The sequence below is a fragment of the Microchirus variegatus genome (assembly GCF_963457635.1).
Source record: "Microchirus variegatus genome assembly, chromosome: 1".
NCBI lineage: Eukaryota > Metazoa > Chordata > Actinopteri > Pleuronectiformes > Soleidae > Microchirus > Microchirus variegatus.
The window spans coordinates 42,912,140-42,932,035 of record NC_139802.1 but is presented as its reverse complement, the minus strand read 5'-3'; the positions used below and the strand labels follow the sequence as shown (position 1 = coordinate 42,932,035).

Below are 19,896 nucleotides of genomic sequence, written 5' to 3'. Positions count from 1 at the left end.
TTGCGCCTCCATTTCTTCTCCTGCACACACACACACACAGCCGCTGTGTTTGTGTACCCAGCTAAAGGGGGAGGAGGTGGGGAGGGGGGAGGAGGGGGAGGAGGGGGAGGGCCCTGCAGCTTTGTTTCAGCGGCCGTTAAGAAACGTTATCAAATCTATTCTGAGGGAAGGTAAAATAAGACTTTATGGGTTGTTTTTTTTGTGAAGTCCACAGATGCCGTCTATTTTTAAAAAGGAGGGGGGCCACTGTGTGTGTGTGTGTGCGCACCAGGCCAGACATAATGGTGTATTCACACACGGTGGAGTAGTGGTTCGCACTGTTGCCTCACAGCAAAAAAGGGTCCATGTTCAGGAGGACAGACGTCCTCTCTGTCTCTGTGGGTTTACGTCCGGGTGTTTTTCCGGTTTCCTCCCACAGTCCACAAAGGGTACATGGGTGTGATTGTGAGCGTGAATGGCTGTTTGTCTCTGTGATGGACTGTTGACCTGTCCAGGCTGTGACCCCAGCCCCCCCCCCCCCTCTGCCCTGCCTTTACACCCTGGCCTGTGTCAGTGTCAGCGTCAGCCGGGGTTCGGCTCCGGCTCCCCTCGACCCTCACTGTGCGCGACAAAGCCGTAGACGCTCGCAAGCGCGACCACGGGGATCGTGTGTGTCACGTGACCCGTGCTAGTAAACACAAACGCCTGACTGCTGCTACTCCTGGAGCTAATGCTAGAGCTAACGCTTAGAGGGTTTCATGACTTTAACCGCACTTATTAAGAAGGAGCAAAAACTCCTTTTGAGAGTAAAAATAAACTGCTCTTGTTCATCAAATTGAGCGACAGACTGTCTTTTATGTGATATACAGTATTATATTAATCGCTAAACAGCTAATGTAGCCGTGCTCCGGCTCCCCGCGACAAAGTAATAGACGCTCACAAGTGCGACCAAGGGGATTATATGTGACTACTACTCCTGGGGCTAATGCTAGAGCTAAAGCTAGAGGTTTTAACGAGTTTAACCACACTTAAACAAGGCACTAAACTCCTTAATTCTCATGTGTTTCCGCTCAGGAGAGCCTAAGTAGCTAGCTACTGCTGTAGCACCTATGTTTGGCACTAGCATCTATCATCTTTGGCAGATACTGAAGATTGTTGTTTACTTTTTGGACTTAAAAAATAAACTGCTCTTGTTCATCAGCGACAGACTGTCTTTTATGTGATTAATCGCTAAACAGCTAATGTAGCTGTGCTCTGGCTCCCTGCGACCCTCACTTTGCGGGACAAAGCCGCTACTCGTGCTAGTTAACACAAATGCCTGACTACTACTCCAAGGGCTAATGCTATAGCTAACTGTAGACTCAAATATATATTGTCATTCATTTGAAATGTCCACTGATGTTTTAATGAGTTTAACCGCACATAAGAAGGCGCTTAACACCTTAATTTCCATGTGTAGCTAACAACAGCTAGCTAGGCACTAGCATCTAGCATCTGTGGCAGCTACTGAAGATTTTTGTTTACTTTTTGGACATTGAGAGTAAAATGAACTGCTCTTGTTCATCTAGTTGAGTGACAGACTGTCTTTTATGTGACATCCAGTATTATATTAATCACTAAACAGCTAAAGCAGCCGTGCTGTGCTATTATTTAGCAGCTTTACCGCAGCTACAGTAGAGATGCTAAAGCTACGGTAGCTACAAGACCCAAACCAAGGCAGGGCTTGACCTGGTTTCAGGTAAACTAGACTAGAACACTATTTAGCCCTGCTACTATGAACCCAATGACTGTCTGTTCAAGCCCCCCCGCTCAGGTAACACGTGTTGATGTTCTACATTTTTTGAATACCAGCTAGTTGACTTTACTCTTGGGCCTGTGCCATACTTTTCAGATTCACAGAGCACCGCTATACATTTCCGCATGCGCGCGTATTCTTGCTAAGATAAACGTCCAGTGTTCCACGTTTAGGTTCGACCTCATGTACAATTAGCGCTAATTAGCGCTACAACCACAGAAGACTTGGTTGTACATTGTGTGGTTACCAGTCGTGTTCCTCTAATAAATACTCAAGTAAGAATCCATGGTGACCTTCTTCTTTGTTGTCTCCTTTTGAAAAGAGAGAGCGCCACCAGCTGGACTGGTACGGTATGACTCAGGCTGGGAAGCAGCTTCTTGAAAACTGAAGTCATGTTGTTTGCTAGTTTGTCTGAAGGTAGGTCAACGCTTCGGATTAAACTAAGAGACAAAAAATAGTCTAAATGAGTCTGCCAGTTCTTTTATCGTATTAGCATAAAAAACGCTACTTTTTAAAAATCTCACAACACCAATTTCGTTTTTGCGTAGACAACCAATTATACTAGGGCTACACACAACGCGTTTCCATGACGACTGACTGGAAAAAGACGCGCGTGACGTCATGTTAAAACGCGTCTGTAAAGTAACGCTAAACTTTAAAAACAGAGGCACACATACGCAGTTACACAGGTACGCTGGTTACTTGTAGCGCTGCTCTTTTTTGTTTAATAAACAGACCGATCCAGTTCGTCTGTAGGCGCTAAAAGGAGCTAAGGCAGCTAACGGAGCTAACTGGTAAACAGTGCCTGGACTACGGTGTCGCGGCACGTTAACATGACGTTATGCGTCTTTTTCCGGTCGGTCGTCATGTCATGCGTTAACGCGCGTTAGCCTATTATAGAACGTCATCTTGCATTTGCCGTCACTTACCTTCTTCTTCTACTTGTGTCTGGAGTTTGTTTTTTTCCGCTAAACGATAACTTTCATTTCCTGTCCTTAGTCGAGCTAACTTTCTTTATTCTGTCTCTGTTTGTGTGATTATATACTTTGTTATGTTTACGTATTCAAATAAAGCTTTGTTTTGAAACGCACACATGCCTTTTATGCGCATGCTCAACATCTGCTTCTCTGGGGGGGTTTTTTTGTGTGGCAGCGCAACAGTGCCACACAGAGGCCTGGCATATGTACTGCAGCTTTTTTTTGTGTGTGTGGATGAAACTTCTTTTTTTTTTTTTTTAAACGACATAAAAACAAAAGACCCTTTTTTTTACGGGGATTTAGAGGGTCGGTGTCACCTCGGTCGAAACGCTAACCTAACCTCGTCATGTGTCACGTAATTGTAACCATGACGACGACGTGCTCAAACGCGGCTAAGGTTACACTTTTAACTGAAACCACAGTCTGTGGTTCAGGAGCTTTCGTTTGAGAGAGACTGGCGTGTTTTTTGGAGACGTGAAAAACATCCCTGTGACTTACTGACACGCCGTCGTTCCAAACTGTACGCAAGTGCGCGGCTAAATTGGCGGGTTTTTTCCCTTTTAAGGCTGTGAACAGAGCTGGAGACGGGCGAGCGAGCAAATGATGCTCAGCGTTCCCGCAGCTTCTTCACACTCGCTATATTTGTCTGTGTGTGGTGCTGTTAGCTTTGTCCCTCAAAGAGCTTTTCTTCTTCTTCTTCTTCTTCTCCCCCCCCTGTCCTCCTCCTCCTCCTCCTCCTCCTCCTCCTCCTCCTCCTCCTCCCTCTCCCCCGCTTCTTTTTCCTAAAGAGAGAGAGAACAGAGAGAGAGAGACTGGAGCCAGCAGTCTGGAACAAGCATGACAGAATTTGAATTATAGAAGCAATACAGCAGAGAGGAGTGTGTGTGTGTGTGTGTGCGTGCGTGTGTGTGTGTGTGTGTGTGTGTGTTCAGCTGTGGAGGCTGTTATTTCAAAGGCGTTGCTGAAAAGTAGGTTTGGAGCCTCATCCTCTCACGCTGCTGTAATGAGCAGTAACATGTGTGATGGTGCGTTCACACTCCGCGCGCACTTCTTTTTTCCTTTTTTTCTACTCTTCGCGCAATGAGATCACTTTTCAAACTCGATGCAGGGGTAGATGCAAGATTTTTCCCTTTATGAAAAGATTAATAATAATAAAACAACAACAACAAAAAACAAACAGGCGTTATGAAAGAGATTGTCCCGATGTCCACAAATAGAGCACAGTTGCTCGCGGCCGCGCGCAAGCTAGGTGGGAAAATGAGAGGGAAGAAGGGGCGGGGCATAAAAAGTGACCGTGTGGTAACTTCTGAAAATACTTTGGATTCAAGCTTATTTTTTCACGATTTACTGACGTGAAAACTTTGAGAGTTAGAGAGCCTCTAATTTTCTTTCCTCTTCAAAGAACCTAAAAAACTAAAAACAAAATGGAAAAACTTGAATGACTTCAACAAGGTGTTCCACTCCAGTCCTGCAGGTGGCGGTAATGCCACTGACTAAACCGCACATAAAGATGGACACCGCTGCGGTTGACTGTATGTACAACGTCTGCTAACATTAGTTAGTAACTTAACTTCAGTTGTCGCTAAGGGGAAACTTTGACTTTGTAAGTAAAAAGTAAAAAGTAAGACTGAGTACAAACTCTAAGCACAAGAAGAAAAAGTGTTTTGAGATATTTTTTTCACTTTGGGATTGTTTTAAAAATCCAAAAATATTCTCCTGAACTTGTTTTCGTAAGTATTTACAATGGAAGGCAGCTGTTAGTAGCTGTTAGCAGCTGTTAGCCGCTGTTAGCAGCTGTTAGCAGGACAATAGAAGCTTTCCATACAAATACATGGACTCGCCCTCTAATGGACATTCAAGAGAATACACATTTCAGACACTTCCACACTGGCCACAAAGACCACACCCACTTAATTTACATAAACCCTTCTATGCAGAAGATTCTCTGACCTGTATTGTTTAACAGTGAGTGTTGTGTTGTGTAGCAGTGTGCATTGTGTTGTGTAGCAGTATGTGTTGTGTAGCACTGTGAGTTGTGTATCAGAGTGTGTTGTGTAGCAGTGCGTGTTGTGTTGTGTAGCAGTGTGTGCTGTGTTGTGTATCAGTCTGTTGTGTTGTGTATCAGTGCGTTGTGTTGTGTAGCAATGTGTGTTGTGTTGTGTAGCAGTGTGTGTTGTGTTGTGTATCAGTGTGTGTTGTGTAGCAGTGTTGTGTTGTGTATCAGTGTGTGTTATGTAGCAGTGTGTTTTGTATCAGTGTTGTGTTGTGTTTCAGTGTGTGTTGTGCAGCAGTGTGTTTTGTGTTGTGTAGCAGTGTTCAGTGGTCCTCCTCCAGCACACACACACACACACACACACACACACACACACACACACACACACACACACACACACACACACACACACACACACACACACACACACACACACACACACACACATACACACACACTGACTGAACATTCTTATCTCTGCAGCTTCTTTCTCTCTGCTCTGCTTTTAATGTGCTTTCTTTCTTTCTTCCTCATGGCAGCAGCAGCAGCAGCAGCAGCAGCATCAGCAGCAGCATAAGCAGCAGCAGCAGCTTTCTCCTCTGTGTCACCTCCACCCCTCCCCCTCCTCCTCCTCCCTCCTCCCTCCATCTCCCGCTGCTTCCATCCTCTCTTTTTCTTTTTTTTTCTTTTCGCTGTGTGTTTGCAGATGAAACGGGCAGCCTGCCAGTTTTTCATATTTCTTGGCAGTAAAGTGGCTAACCAACTTCCTGGGGATGGGGGAGCGGGGGTGGGTGGTGCTGAGGGGAGGGAGGGGATGGAGGAGGGAGGAGGGAGGAGGGAGGAGGAGGCTGGGGCTTGCAAAAGGTTACATTTGCACAATGTGTCTGAAGAAGAGAGAGAGAGAAGGAGAGAGAGAGAGAGGCAAATGTGTGTTGGATGTGGCGAACAGCTCCTCTGTTCTGGTGTAATGGAAAAAGCCTCTGGGGGAATATTCAGTATGCAGAGTATCATTACAGTGATGTGTGTCTCTCTCTGTTTCTGTTTTTGTCTACTATCTCTGGAATGTTCCCTCCCTCCCTCCCTGCAGCACACACACACACACACACACACACACACACACACACACACACACACACACACACACACACACACACACACACACACCCTACCCTCTTTCTGTCTGTGTGAAACTGCTCTGTGAGGTGATAGCTCTGGAATGGGGAAGGCAGTTGAATCACAGCAGTTTGACGGGTTTGTGTGTGTGTGTGTGTGTGTGTGTGTGTGTGTGTGTGTGTGTGTGTGTGTGTGTGTGTGTGTGTGTGTGTGTGTGTGTATTCGTTCCTGTATGTGTTACCTCTTTAGGACCTTCTGTGAATAAAAAAAAAACATTGACCCTGTCAGGACCAGTGGTCCTCATGGAGACCAAAACCTGGTCCTAATGAGGCAGAACCTTCTTTTGAATGACGAGAAGTCCTGAGAAGAATAGCTGCACAAACCCGTGTGTGTGTGTGTGTGTAGTGTGCTTGTATTGACAACATTGTGAGGTCCAAAAACCCCACAAACCTATCTTTGTGTGGACATTTTGTCTGGTTTAAGGGTTAGGTTTAAGTTAAGGGTTAGGGTTAAGCACTTAGTTAGGATGGTTAAAGTTAAGGTAAGAGGCTAGGAAATGTCTTATGTTGATTATGTGTCCTCACTAAGATATAAAAACAAGTGTGATGTGTGTGTGTGTGTGTGTTTCCTGTATGTGTTACCTCTTAAGGACCTCTTTTCTTAGGAACTGGTTTAGGACTAAGTTTTGTGGTTATGGTTAAGGTTTGGGATAAGGCTTTGTTTAGTCTGTTCTATTGCAGTGTCTTAAGGAGAATACCTCTCTGTGTGTGTGTGTGTGTGTGTGTGTGTGTGTGTGTGTGTGTGTGTGTGTGTGTGTGTGTGTGTGTGTGTGTGTGTGTGTGTGTGTGTGTGTGTGTGTGTGTGTGAAGCACACTGCTTCTGATTATCACAAATATCCCCCGCTGAACAACTTAAGAGGATCAGGACATGACGTTAGGAAAATAAAACTTTCTGTTCGACCAAAAACAGACTTTTTAAAAATACTTGTAAATGAACATCATGTTCTGTTGAAACTCGTGATTGATTTCATAAACTTTAAAAAAAAAAAAAAAATTAAATCTCAGTGAAGTTCAGTAAAGTTGCCCCCTAGTGGCTGTTCAGTGTATTCTTATTTCCTGGTTGGCTTCAGGAGGAAACCAGAATATGACTTTTATTTCATATATAGTCATGTTGGGCTGCAACGATTATTCAATTTGTCGATTATTATTTAATTACTATTCAGATACTAAATATTTTTGATAATCGATTAATCGCTTTGAGTGTTGGTTTTTTTTGTTCAATAATTAAAACTTATTAAAAGTTTCTCTGATTTTTTTGTCTTCTTAAATGTGAATATTTGCTATAGTTTCTTTACTCAATGTAACAGAGAAATCATTAAAACTGAATCATGATTTTTTTTCAGGTTTGGGAAACACAGATCAACATTTTCGACATTTTCTGACATGATTCAGACCAAAAAAGTACTGGAATAATCGAGAAAATTATGAATTAGTTAGTGAATAATAATTAGTTGCCACCCTATAGTAGTGTAGACTATACTACAATAGATTTGAAAAAGTGTGTTCACCTCCACTACACTAGGTGGCGATGTGCCCCCTATTTATAGCTTGTTACTTTCCTGTTTCACTGATTACATGAGCTAGTTGTTAGCATTCTATGTTTTCCTAGAATCTATTTCCTTAAGAACCTCCTGAAGTCGTCTTCTTCTATTATTTATGTGTGTCTGTTAGTCTGACTATGAGAACTTTGATTCAGTCCCATTTCTAGTCCAGTTTCAGTCGGACTAACACACTATTTGGTTTCCTTCTGACATCATTGCAAACATTACAGATGGTCTGTGGCTAATGCTAAGCTAAGCTAGAATCTTTTTAATTTGTCCTTCAAACAACAAAAACAACAAACAACAACAACAGAGACAGAAAAGAGAGACGCTGCCTCCTTCATGGAACTTCCACTCGATGTGTCTCCCTGCAAAGCTCTTCCTGTGGTGTTGACATCTCCATGTGATGCTGTTCCTGTCCGTTGCCTGGCAACAGAGGAGGGAAAATAGCTGAGGTGATGAGTGAAGGTGAGCCGGAGGGAGGGAGGGAGGGAGGGAAAAGAGAGTATGAGAATTTTCTTTTTCTTTTAAAATTATAATTTAAAACGTGTTTGTTATGTGTGTGTTGTTTCCATGATACACGTAAAAGACGTGCGTTTGATTAAACTTGCATCATATATGTGTGTTTTAGATATAAACATAATAATAATCTCTAATGTCACCAGTCGGTCAATGTTGACGTTTGTCCTCGTGTCCAGAGAGAGAGAGAGAGGATGTAAAGCAGTGATGGATAAATGACAGAGAGGAAGAGGAGGAGACGAAGACTTGATTTAAAGAGAGACGAACAGCAGAGGGGGGAGGAGACGAGGAGAGAGGAGACGAGGAGGGAGGGGGAGGAGACAGGAGGCAGAGAGAGGGACGGATCAATATCTAATTTCACTGCTGAGCTCAGTGGTGGACGGTTTCCCAATAAAGACAAGTTTTAATATGTCTGTCTCTGTTTGTCTCTGTCTCTCTGTCTGTCCATCTCCAAGGCCCCGCCCACCGCCGCCCCCTCCTGACTAATCAGCTGTCAATCAAAAAACGTCTCATTAAAGATGCCCGTTAAAAGAACAGAAACTATCTGCTGTCATAGAAAAGGGGGGCGGGGCGTATCAGTTCATCAAGTACATCCAGCCACTAGGGGGCAGTTCCAGGTGTTTGTGGGAACTGTCATGGCGGCCACGTTTGTTTCTACAAAATAAAAATAAAAACTAGCTGAGTGAAGCGTGTTCAACTCCAATACACTAGGTGGCGACAGTGTCTGTCCTCAAGAGGCCCCCTGCCCACCCACATACCCCTTCTGACCAATCACGGGTCAGTAGCAGCTGTCAATCATAACATCTCGAAAGCATGAAAGGGGCGGGGAGTATCTATTAAAGTCCAGGTGCTTGTGAACTGTCATGGCGGCCATGTTTGTTTCCACAAAATTAAAAAAAAACTAGCTGAATGAAGCATGTTCATCTCCAATACACTAGGTGGCGACAGTGTCTGTCCCCAAGAGGCCCTGCCCACCTACATACCCCTTCTGACCAATCACGGGTCAGTACGTCCCGGCCCATTAAAAAAAAAAAAGCATGAAACTTACACACTGTGTGTTTGTGTGTGTGTGTGTGAGAGTGTGTCTTTTGAATTGTTTTCAGTTGCATCTCAGAAATTTCCCACCACGGACATGAAAGTGCATTCCAGTTGAACTCTGAGGTCATAATTTCACAATTACAAGCACACACTGTAGATCATATACAGTATATATATAAAAATTTAAATTGTATTTCAGTTTTATAATAAACTCTCCTTCTGAAGCCTTGAGGTTTGCGACAGTTTTGGCTAAATGTGGAAATACCAGCTGTCCTCACAATGATTTATCGCTTATTTTCCTCTCAATGGAAACACAAGTCACAAACGTGACATCATGTTCTGTTGAAGACCTGGATGCTTGAATTTCTGGCACAAATTAAAGTATCTATCTATCTATCTATCTATCTATCTATCTATCTATCTATCTATCTATCTATCTATCTATCTATCTATCTATCTATCTATCTATCTATCTATCTATCTATCTATCTATCTATGTAGCTGGGTAGCGAAGTAGCTAGGTAGCTAGTCATGTTTTTAATTAATCTTTATACATTTATATAATTCTTATCTTAATATTATTGCCTTTTTTATACTTGTATTTTGCTGCTGTTACAAGTGATTGTCCCTCATGTGAAACAACGAAGTGTACTCCATGATACTGTCTAGTTTAGCATGCTAGTAAGCAACCTAGCGCTAACGCCAACATTAAGGGGATGACAAGGCTCTTTCAGTGGGGACACGAAGAAAAACAGAGGCTCAGCTAATAGCATCTATGTTAGCTTAAGTCTACAATATCTTAAGACTATGTGTATTGCAGTTACACAGTTGTTGAACTGAAGTGTGTGTTGTTTTGTGAACCGCTCACTCTCCCACACCAAAGCCCATACAGAAAATGTGTTGTTTTTACACCACAGCACACAGTTGATAAACCTCTGCTGCACCAGAAAGTTCAAATGTGCTATTTTTGCCACTTCATTTCAGATTTACCTCAGTGACACAAAACGGCCACACGAGGCAGCAGTAGACCAGCGGCCCCTGTGACCCCAGTTAGCTAAAAACATAGCATTTTTCTATGGAGTTTGGTGTGGGAAAGTGAGCAGTTTCACAAACGCACAAAGACTATATATACACGTATGCTTATATATTGTCTCCTTCCTACGTGCAGAATAAAGAAGTCCTCCAGAGGAACTGATGATGCTGAGTTGCCAGTTTGTTCAGCACTACAGCTCCCCCCACTGGTGACTGGAGGTAACGACGTTCATTCGGCCGTCACGTTCACCACTGGGTCATTCAGTGTGTAAGAGCCTGCTGAAATAATCATTATAACAAGTTTAATAATACACACACGCAAGTTTGTTTTTGCCTGTAGTTTGACATCACTTATTTATTATATGCTTTTAAATATATTTATCTGCATTGCACTTTAATTCACAGTGAGGTTATGTTGTTGTAGTTATTTCCCTTATTTTTCCTGACAATTGTTTATTTGTCTGATTTGTCCCTCAAAGAGTCCTCGTGCTGATGACGACTGATTATTTTTAATCACTTCATGTGCGTTTTATTTATTTTGTAAAACAGGGAAAACATGCTAATATATTAATAATGTGTGTGTTTGTTGTACTCTGCTCCCTCCAATCACCATTGGAAGGTGTCTTTTTTAAAATGAATAATTAACCAAAAATAAATAAATTAATCATCGGTTTATAATGTGTTCAGTCTTTTCTCAGAAGTAGAACAGGATGGAGGTGGGTGCTCTTATACCGCACTGCCCTCCTGTGGTTACTCTGTTGAACTGCAGCTCAAGACTTTGATGCAAACACACATATAATGAGATAAATTCTTTATTAATTTTTTTATCCATGAGGCTTCAATAAAAGAATGTCTGGAAAATGATTATAAATGTTCTTTTTTTAAATGAAATTATTTATATAACACTAGATATTCCTAAAATAAATGTATTTCCATCATTTATATAGTTATGTGTTACCTCTTTATCATATCAATCTGTTTTATTAAGCAGCTATTATTAAGCAGTTTTTTTATTACTCAATTTTTTATGTTGGATTTGATTTGAACGATAACATTTTAATCTGGTAAAGCACTTTGTATCTTTATTTATTTTATTTTAAATATATTATTATTATTATTATTACTATACTATATACTATATATATTATGCCCATCCTGGCCAGATCTCTCTTGTAAAACAGATTTTAATCTCAATGAGACTAACCTGGATAAATAAAGGATAAATTAAAAAATAGAAAAATGATAGTATTATATTGTTAATATTCTAAGTAGTAGTAGTTAAAGTATAGTAACAATGATCTTGTGTTTGTATTCTCCTTAACTTAATCAAATAGTTGAAATGATAATAAGTATAATAATTAATTCTAATAGTTCTATAAAAACATATATGTATGTATACTCGTGAAGTTTAAGTGTATTTGGTTTTGTTTTCAGGATTAAATGATGTTGTTCTGTGTGTTTCCTGGCAGAGGTGAGTGGCTGTGACTCACCAGCAGGGGGAGCTGTTGTCGCCGCCGCCGCTTCTCCTCTGAACCAAATAAGGATATGACGTCGTCCGTGTCTCAAATTGGAAAGTGACGCAGCGACCGGCGGCGGACACCGGAGACACGGGGCTGATGAGGAGGAGGAGGAGGCGGCGGCAGCGGTGGTGACACGATACCAGGTCAGTGTGTAAAAAGTTCACTCGGAATCAAGTTTGTTTTTAAAATAAAAAAAAATAGAGTCAAATAAAGTTGTTGGTTCACCGGAAAAACGGAGCTCTCCGCAGCTAAGTAGCTAGCTGCTAGTCCTGCTGTAGCTGCACGCGCAGGGGCCTCGTTAGTTAGCATCAAGTTAATTTAACGTCTGACAAAAAAGCGTCACAGGAAACAACAAAACACGTCGGAATAAATGCGTGTTATTAGTAGTAGCTGCTGCTCAACTTTAGCAGTGTCTAGTATTAAAGGATGATATTTAATATTAATTAAACTGGAGTTAACTTATTAACTTTTAATTAAATTTATGCTGGTGACATTTACGAGTAATTATACGGTTAACGGTCGTTTTATAAAGCCTGGCAGCTGAATGATGACAAAATAAATACCTGAGCTACGTGTGTGATTATATTTATAAATACATGGAAGTGTGTGTGTGTGTGTGTGTGTGTGTGTGTGTGTGTGTGTGTGTGTGTCCTAAAATGGTCACTGACAGCTGAACTGTTTCCAACTGAAGCCACATAGCTATACCTCCTAAGTGTGTGTGTTGCATTCTGGGTATCGGATAAAGACACTGTTACTGTGAAGTTTGTTTATATATCTCTATATATCGATATATAATTACACACAAACACACGTGTGTGTGTGTGTGTGTATATATATATATAGATTGTTGTTTTTCAATATATAATCTCAGTTTGAAACGCTATTATTACAAATCAAAAGGCTGCAGTTAAATTTTCTAATATGCCAATTTAATAAAGAACTATCATCCACAATATTAGAAACTATTCAGCTCTTTAAAATCCCACGTGTACATTTTGATAGTATCTCATGTGGTAATTAACACATTATATCACAAAACAAACCATAGGTTCAATATATGTCAGAAAAATGTGATATTTAACCCAATACAAACTATTAAAAAGACAACAAGTTGATATGTTTATTAGGAAAAACTGAAAGAAAATAATCAAAATCACCGTTTTGTTTGGGGACTAACAGGAATAAAAAGAGACTTATTTTGTAAAATCTCAGTGTCTCATTTCCTGTAGACTCTTGACAGGATGGGTGACATCGCACAGAATGAGACGAGTTTCTACTCCAACGCTGAGGGTTACTGGAAGGAGGTTCCCCCCACGGTGGACGGGATGCTGGGAGGCTACGGCACCATCTCCACCATCGACCTCAACGGATCCAAAGCGTTTCTGCACAAGTTCCTCGGAGTAAGAACATTCAATTACATCCTCAATTATCACTACATTTCATTGCTTTCCTGTGCTAAAGCTCCACCTGGTGTTCAAACACAAAAACTGCACTGAAAATCATAAAAACGGAAAACAAAAACTACATTATTAATCTCTGAAGGAAGGCGATGGGAAGACCAGTGCGGGTTGTGCTCTGGACTGCGGCGCCGGCATCGGCAGGATCACCAAACGCCTGCTGCTGCCGCTCTTCAAGACCGTGGACCTGGTGGACGTGACGCAGGAGTTCCTGGACAAAGCCAAGACATACCTGGGAGATGACGGAAAGAGGGTGGGGCACTACTTCTGCGCCGGCCTGCAGGACTTTGTCCCAGAGAGCGGGCGCTACGACGTCATCTGGATCCAGTGGGTCATTGGTGAGTCCGAGGCACGGCCAGATCCAGGTCCAGTCGTTGACATTCAACCGGAATTGGTGACGTTTCTTTCCTTCCTTCCTTCTGCCCTCAGGTCATCTGACAGACGAACACCTGGTGGAGTTCCTGCGGCGCTGCCAGAAGGCGCTGCGGCCAAACGGCCTCGTCATCATCAAGGACAACGTGTCGTACGAGGGCGTGGTCCCCGACGAGGTGGACAGCAGCGTGTGCCGCGACCTGCCCATCGTTCACAGTCTGGTCGCCAAGGCCGGCCTACGCATCGTCCACGAGGAGCAACAAAAGAACTTCCCTAAAGAGATTTTCCAGGTTCACACACTGGCGCTCAGATAGAGGAAAGCTCCTCCCACATGTGACAGGAAGTGGCGGGTTTCTTTCTTCGATGTTTCTGGAATGACGTGTTCCTGAAATGTGTGCGTTATCGCCAGTCACGTGACTTCTGTCCGTGTCAAGATGGACAAATTTGTGTCTCTCAGGTCAGAGGTCATACTCGACAACAGTTGAGCTGCAGATTTTAAAGGGACGGTTTGAGTTTATTTAAAGTGTGGTAGCATGAGGTACTGACACTGATTCTCCCACACCAAAACACATAGAAAAAAATCAGTGATTTTAAATCATGACACACGGGAGATGTTGATCCAACGCTGCTTAAAATCATTTGTTTTGATTTATCTTTATCAGTGACACAACCTCACCAAATGAGGCAGCAGTAGACAAGCAGCTCAACTCCCAGTGAGCTTAAAATGCCGATTTTCTCAGTGGACTTTGGTGTAGGAGAGTGAGCAGATTACATCCTGCTGTTTCCTGATGAAAAACTCAGTCTAAACACTGTTTATGTATCTCATACAACCACACTTTAAAAATGCTGACCTATCCCTTTAATAGATAATGGTTATTCCACCCAAAAACTTGATTATTTAACAAAAAGCCATTCAGGAAGTGACTTCTCATGTTTAGAGCCAGTTTATTGACATTGGTTCATTTCACACGTGTGTCAAAATTCAGTGTTTACAGCTTCTTCAGACTTGGATGCATCATCGTATTTAAATCATTTACAACATTTCAGTTTTTACATGGCAGAGTGTGGAATCAGGAAAAGCAACAACATGAACTGCATGTAACATACGTCCTTTTTAATATAAACATTTGTCCTGTGTCAAGGCAGTGGAATGTCTTCTGCGTTATCATATTTATATTGTTTTTAAGGTCAAAATCACACTTTGCCACAAATGCATTTGAAATATACAATTAAATAATAATTTAAAAAACAACCATATCATTTATTTGCTGATCCTTTATTCTGCTTCTTTCTTTGTAACGTGAAGAGTCTCGGTCGCGTGATCACGACCAGGTCTCGCTCTGCAGTCGTCCCGATTTCTCCATGGCTGCCAACATCTGCTCGGCGTCCTCGGCGGACATGCGTCCCTGCTGCTGGAACACGCCTTTTAGAGCGTCGCACACGCTGGCCGGCATGTCTTTAGCGTTTCTGCGTAGAATTAGCAGAGGTGAGACACACAAGCAAACAAACACTTAAATATGGTGGATATTGATTATGTATTAGTTATTTGCAAGTTGATGTTTGTAAACCAATCGTCACTCTCCTGCACCAAAGTCCATAGAGAAAAAAAGTGAAACAAACTCAAGTTTCCTATGGGGAAAAGATGGTCTAAGAGTAAAATAAACACTTGTGTGTTGTGTTGTGTTGTGTTGTGTTGTGTGACCTGAGACTCACTCACCCAGCAATGTAAAAACAGGAATGTTTATTCGCGATCAAGTCCCACAGGAGCTCGGCGTTCTCTGTCACACGGTGCTGCACGTAGACTTTATCCTCCTGAGAACACAAACGCTCATGTCACTCACACAGGAGGTGAGATTGTGACCATGTTTCCTTCTTGAAAATGTGTGTTTTTATGTGTAAACATTGACCTTGTCAGAAGAAAAACCATATCCTAATGAGGAAGAACCTCATTTATGAGGAACTGTTTATATTTTGGATTAAGGTTAGAGATAATCCTGTCCAAATGCAGTGTCCTCAGAAGAATATTAAGTGCGTGTGTGTGAGACCTGATCTCGTGAGAAGGCAGTGAAGAGCTTCAGATGTCCCGCCTCCATCATCGTCCCCCACTCTGACTTGAAGTAAAAATCTTTGGACTCAGATCGGCAGCCGAAGAACAGGACGTTCTCTGAAGAGTGGGTAAAAAAAAAAAAAGTTAGAGGAGGAGTCTAAGAAAGCTATCACATGACATCATCAGCTGATGGTCAAAGACCTCACCTGTTTTTCCCTCCGCTCTCCTCTCCTGCAACGCCGACCTGAACGGCGCCACGCCAGTCCCTGGTCCGACCATGATCGCCGGCGTGTCCGTGTCTGCGGGGAACCTCAGACTCCCCTTCTTCACCCACAGAGGCACACACACCTCTCCTGTAACGGCATCGGCAGACGATTGAGTGGGTGAGTAAAGAGAATCAAGTATTCTTCTTCTTTATCATGGGTTATATCATGAGAATGATGTCAGGAAGAGGTGGAAAACCTTGTGCAGGGTCCAGAGAGGCCAACCACGTGGAGCAGAGACCTAGTCTCGGTTTGTACAACTTGGTTTTGTAGCGAACGATGGCGACCAGGATCTGAAGCCTGTTGGGGTGAGCCTGTGTGGAGACACAGGAAATGGAGTTTAGTACAAACTAGACTAAAAAATGTTTTTCCAGGAGGGTGAAAGGGTTTGGACAAGGAAAGTTCTGCTTCTCTTGAAAAGTGCTTGAATTTGACCTTGGAAAAAGGTGTTTGAACACCCACAGGATGATTTACGTACCTTGAGAGACGAGGCGATGGAGAAAGAGCGGGGCTGGATCTCGGGGAAAAGGTCCAGCAGATAATCCGCTTTGATTTCTGCCGTCGTGTGAGGGAAATCTGTCAAAACCTGCCGCGACACGAGCGTCACAGTCTCTGTGAGTACATTAAAAGACAATTTTTTTTAAGATTTAAAATGTGTTCTGCAGCGTCCTCTGCTGTCACCTCCAGTGCGGTGCGTCGCGGCTGGTTGCAGTAGCTGTGCAGGTCAGTCTGACCCTCGGCTGAGCTGAACTCCTTCAGCTTATCCCGCTCCAGCTCGTTGGTGGCGAAGGTCGACAGCAGCTCGAAGAAGGAGCGGCGAGGGACGGCGGCGATGTCCAAGTAGGTCTCCACCAGGTGGCGCACGGTGCAGGGCCGAGGAAGCCTGGCAGGAACTGAGGAGACGAGTTCCAAGAATCAAGTTTGGACAAATATTCGGATGCCAGAAAACGTCATAAAAAGAGGTAACAAATACACCTACGTGCAGCGTTGTCTGTTGCTCTGAGTGCAAACGTCGCCTCAGGATTTAATCTGAGCAGTTGGCAGAATTGTTGGACGTCTTCAGCTGCGTTGCACGGATGCATCATCACAACGTCACCGGCGCTGAACCTGCACAACAGCATCATCACAGATAATCCTACAACTACACTTAAAAACCATCTCTTTAACTTCGATGTTCACTTACTGGATTCTGGATCCGCTGATGTCGAACTCGATGTGTCTGACGTCCTGGAAGTGTGACGCGTCTGTCACTCTCCTGTTGGACACCAGCTTGGCAGGAAAGGGACGAGACTGAGAGGGAACACTTTGTTCGGTGGAAATCCTGCACCTGTCGCCGTCTGCTGTCACATCATCCAGGAAGTGGAACGTGTACGTCGGAGGAAGTCTGGAACATAAAATCTAAATCAATAAATTAAAAAAACACAGAATAAGAACAGGTTAACTTCTGTGGACACTCACGGTTCATCCTCCCTCAGCGGAGTCATGGCAGCCAAAGACGGGTACAAGGCAAACACCTTCTCCCACAGTGACGTGAGCCACGGGTCGATCACGGCGTCTGCCCTGTTTCAAACACACATGACCGTGAAGGTACGACATACAGAGGAAGAAAAGAAAACTTCACGTTCAGGGACTAACACGGCCTCTTACCCCAGGTCGTGTTGGTCGTCTGCCAGTCCAGCAGGCAGCAGTGGGCTGGCTCCCAGCTGCTGCAGCCGCTTATGGAGCTTCTTAGCCACAAAGTTGAACCTTTAAACCAAACAGTTGATTCTGATTATTGAAGGGATAGTTCATGGTTTTGTGTGTGGTTGTATGAGGTACCTAAAGGGCGCATGGGGACACGTAAAAACATATTTTAGCCACTTAACTAACAATAAATGTGATTTGTTGCTTAATCTCAACTTTGTAAAAAAAAATTGCAGGTTTTCTCAATGGGCTTTGGTTCAGGAGAGTGGAAAAGGCTGTCTAACGGCGAGATACAGCAGTAAACATTGTTCTTAAGCCTTTTGTTAAGTGGCTAATTCTATTATTCCTACAAGCCTTATTTACATCGAGTGTGTGCCTGCTAGTTCTATGTAAAGGTGAAAAAGACTGACTTTGGATACGAAGAGTCCCCGAGGCCCAGGACGGCACAGTCCAGACGACTCAGAGAACCAGCAGGTAAGGATTTCCTGAAGAGGAACTTCCAGAAGTTCTTGAGTCATGTACAGAAAGAAAAACAGGATTTAACAGGTAAATTTATAGGAGACAAAGACTACCACCTTGTAAATTGTAAATAAATGTTTTTACTAGTGTACACTTGTTTGTGTTTTCACCTTCATGTTGTCCGGCGCGTCTCCCTGACCAGTGGTGGCACAGACAAAAACCACCAGAGACTCTGAGATCAGGTTCGCCTGTCCAACAAGAGGAGACGCACACATGAAGGACACAGCGTCATCATCTCCATCTCCTTGCTGGAGCGTTCACCTTCTCGGTAACTATTCTATAACTTCACTCACCACATTGTAGTTATCCAGAGGCAGCACTTGAACCTGCAGCCACTTCCTCTTGGCCTGTCGTCCAATCCTCTGGGCCGTGTCCTGAGCCGTGCCAGTCTGACTCCCGTACAGAACCAGGAGAGTGGGCTCCGACATTATCACTGAATTACAATGACATACGATTACAAGCGTACCTACTGTACCTTTTAATGTAGTTTTCACACACACATTGATCTTGAAAATTATCTTGTTTTAATGATTTCTCATTAATGTGGAGCTAAGAACCACGAAAATATTCATATTTAAGAAGCTGAAATATCAGAGAATTTGTTTTAATCAGTGATTAACTTAGTAATTATTAATAATAGTAGTCTTAATGTGGTCTCAGACACAATCTGTGTATGATATAATCTTATAGTAGACAAGTTAGTCATAACATCCCATAAATACAGTTCATTACAATGTCAGAAAATGTTTTCAGTTCAACGATTTCTTTGTTATATTAAGTGAGCATTTTAGAAGCTTTTTACTCGTATTATTGTATCAATCTACTTTATACTTATATCTGAAGGTCACACGTATATCTCATTATTTTATTCATTCATTATAATAAACAAGCACTTTTTCACACTAATTCTAATAATAATTTAACCTTGTAAATATCTTTAAAATAACTTTTATTCTTGAGGAAAACAATGAATGTGACGAGTCGCTGTCGTAACTCTCTTCTCTGGCGTCATTGCTAACAGGCTAACAAGTTAGCTAGTCAGGAGGAACTATTGTCAAGAATGAATTATACGTGCTTGTAAATAAAGTAATAAAAACGTATAATATAACTGATAAACAAACAGTGACGACGTCACGTACCGTTATTCTCCTCTCATTAAAAGTCACTCAGAATCTGTCACGGTGAACGAACACGGCAGAGAAACCGCTCTGACGCACACAGTCACACTTTACGGCAACGCCTTGTGATTGGTCCGTGTGCCGGTGCTGCGTTCAAGGACATACACAGAAAATCGGAATGTTTTGACACTTACATTGAAACTACAATCATGGGAATAACAATAGATAATATCACCTGACAAAGCCATTTAAACGACCTCAACACACAAAAACATCACATTGTTGGAGCAGTTTGTATTTATTCTGTAAGTCAATCCTCATAATCAACATAAAATATGACTTAAAAAAAACAACTAACTCTTCGTCTTGTTTTGTTAAGGCTTTTATTTTGACTCGTGTCATCTGATCCAGGAACTAGTTTGTCCAGCACACTCTAAGAAATGACATTTAATGTGATAATTCAGTCACTGACTCTTGTAACAGATATACTGACAAAACAGAGCAACTAATGATTGTTTTCAAAACTGATTAATCTGTTGATCATTTTCTTTTTCTAAAATGTCAGAAAATGTGGAAAAATTGTTGCCCATTGTTTACCAAACCTGGAAAGTATGATGTTCTCAGACGTCGTCTTCTTTCATTTGTTATTTGGAGCAAAGAAACCAGAAAATATTCACATTTAAGAAGCTGAAAATCCAGAAAACTTGCTATAACAACCAAGAAAACCCTAAAAACAAATTAATTGATTATCAAAATAGTTGATGCTTCATTTAGTAAATTATTAATAATCGAATAATCGTTGCAGCTCTACAACGTAAACAAAGGAATGTAGTGAAATGGGGGAAACGATTGCTTCTTTAAACTCAGTCTG

General features: G+C 42.3%; 2 protein-coding genes across 4 annotated transcripts; one reads left to right on the top strand and one right to left on the bottom strand.

Annotated features, from left to right (window-relative positions):
• Window positions 1-11,615: 11,615 nt before the first annotated feature.
• On the top strand, window positions 11,616-14,641 carry ntmt1 (N-terminal Xaa-Pro-Lys N-methyltransferase 1). 3 transcript variants are annotated; one of them, XM_083886558.1, is made up of 4 exons: window positions 11,616-11,709; window positions 12,807-12,966; window positions 13,109-13,361; window positions 13,453-14,641. In XM_083886558.1, exons 2-4 carry the CDS (start codon window positions 12,808-12,810, stop codon window positions 13,707-13,709), a joined length of 669 nt encoding a protein of 222 aa, XP_083742684.1. In that variant the 5' UTR covers window positions 11,616-11,709; window position 12,807; the 3' UTR covers window positions 13,710-14,641. The 3 variants fall into 3 exon arrangements, with proteins under 3 accessions (XP_083742684.1, XP_083742682.1, XP_083742683.1); XM_083886556.1 differs by having other exon boundaries at window positions 11,622-11,709; window positions 12,796-12,966; window positions 13,453-14,638; XM_083886557.1 differs by having other exon boundaries at window positions 11,653-11,709; window positions 12,779-12,966.
• Window positions 14,642-14,710: 69 nt separating this feature from the next.
• ndor1 (NADPH dependent diflavin oxidoreductase 1) lies at window positions 14,711-18,335 on the bottom strand (the record flags this gene model as incomplete). The annotated part of the gene is made up of 14 exons (XM_083886545.1): window positions 14,711-14,862; window positions 15,113-15,207; window positions 15,441-15,559; window positions 15,649-15,795; window positions 15,905-16,019; window positions 16,184-16,291; window positions 16,387-16,598; window positions 16,685-16,812; window positions 16,889-17,089; window positions 17,164-17,265; window positions 17,353-17,451; window positions 17,799-17,896; window positions 18,018-18,095; window positions 18,201-18,335. 14 exons carry the CDS (start codon window positions 18,333-18,335, stop codon window positions 14,718-14,720), a joined length of 1,782 nt encoding a protein of 593 aa, XP_083742671.1. The 3' UTR covers window positions 14,711-14,717.
• Window positions 18,336-19,896: the final 1,561 nt, after the last annotated feature.

What these genes read in the sequence shown, in the direction of transcription:
- ntmt1 (XM_083886558.1), top strand. Translation starts at nt 12,808, where the DNA reads ATGGGTGACATCGCACAGAATGAGACGAGTTTCTACTCCAACGCTGAG. An exon ending in TTCTGCACAAGTTCCTCGGA is followed by an intron (nt 12,967 to 13,108) that starts GTAAGAACATTC and finishes TAATCTCTGAAG; the next exon opens with GAAGGCGATGGGAAGACCAG. An exon ending in CTGGATCCAGTGGGTCATTG is followed by an intron (nt 13,362 to 13,452) that starts GTGAGTCCGAGG and finishes TTCTGCCCTCAG; the next exon opens with GTCATCTGACAGACGAACAC.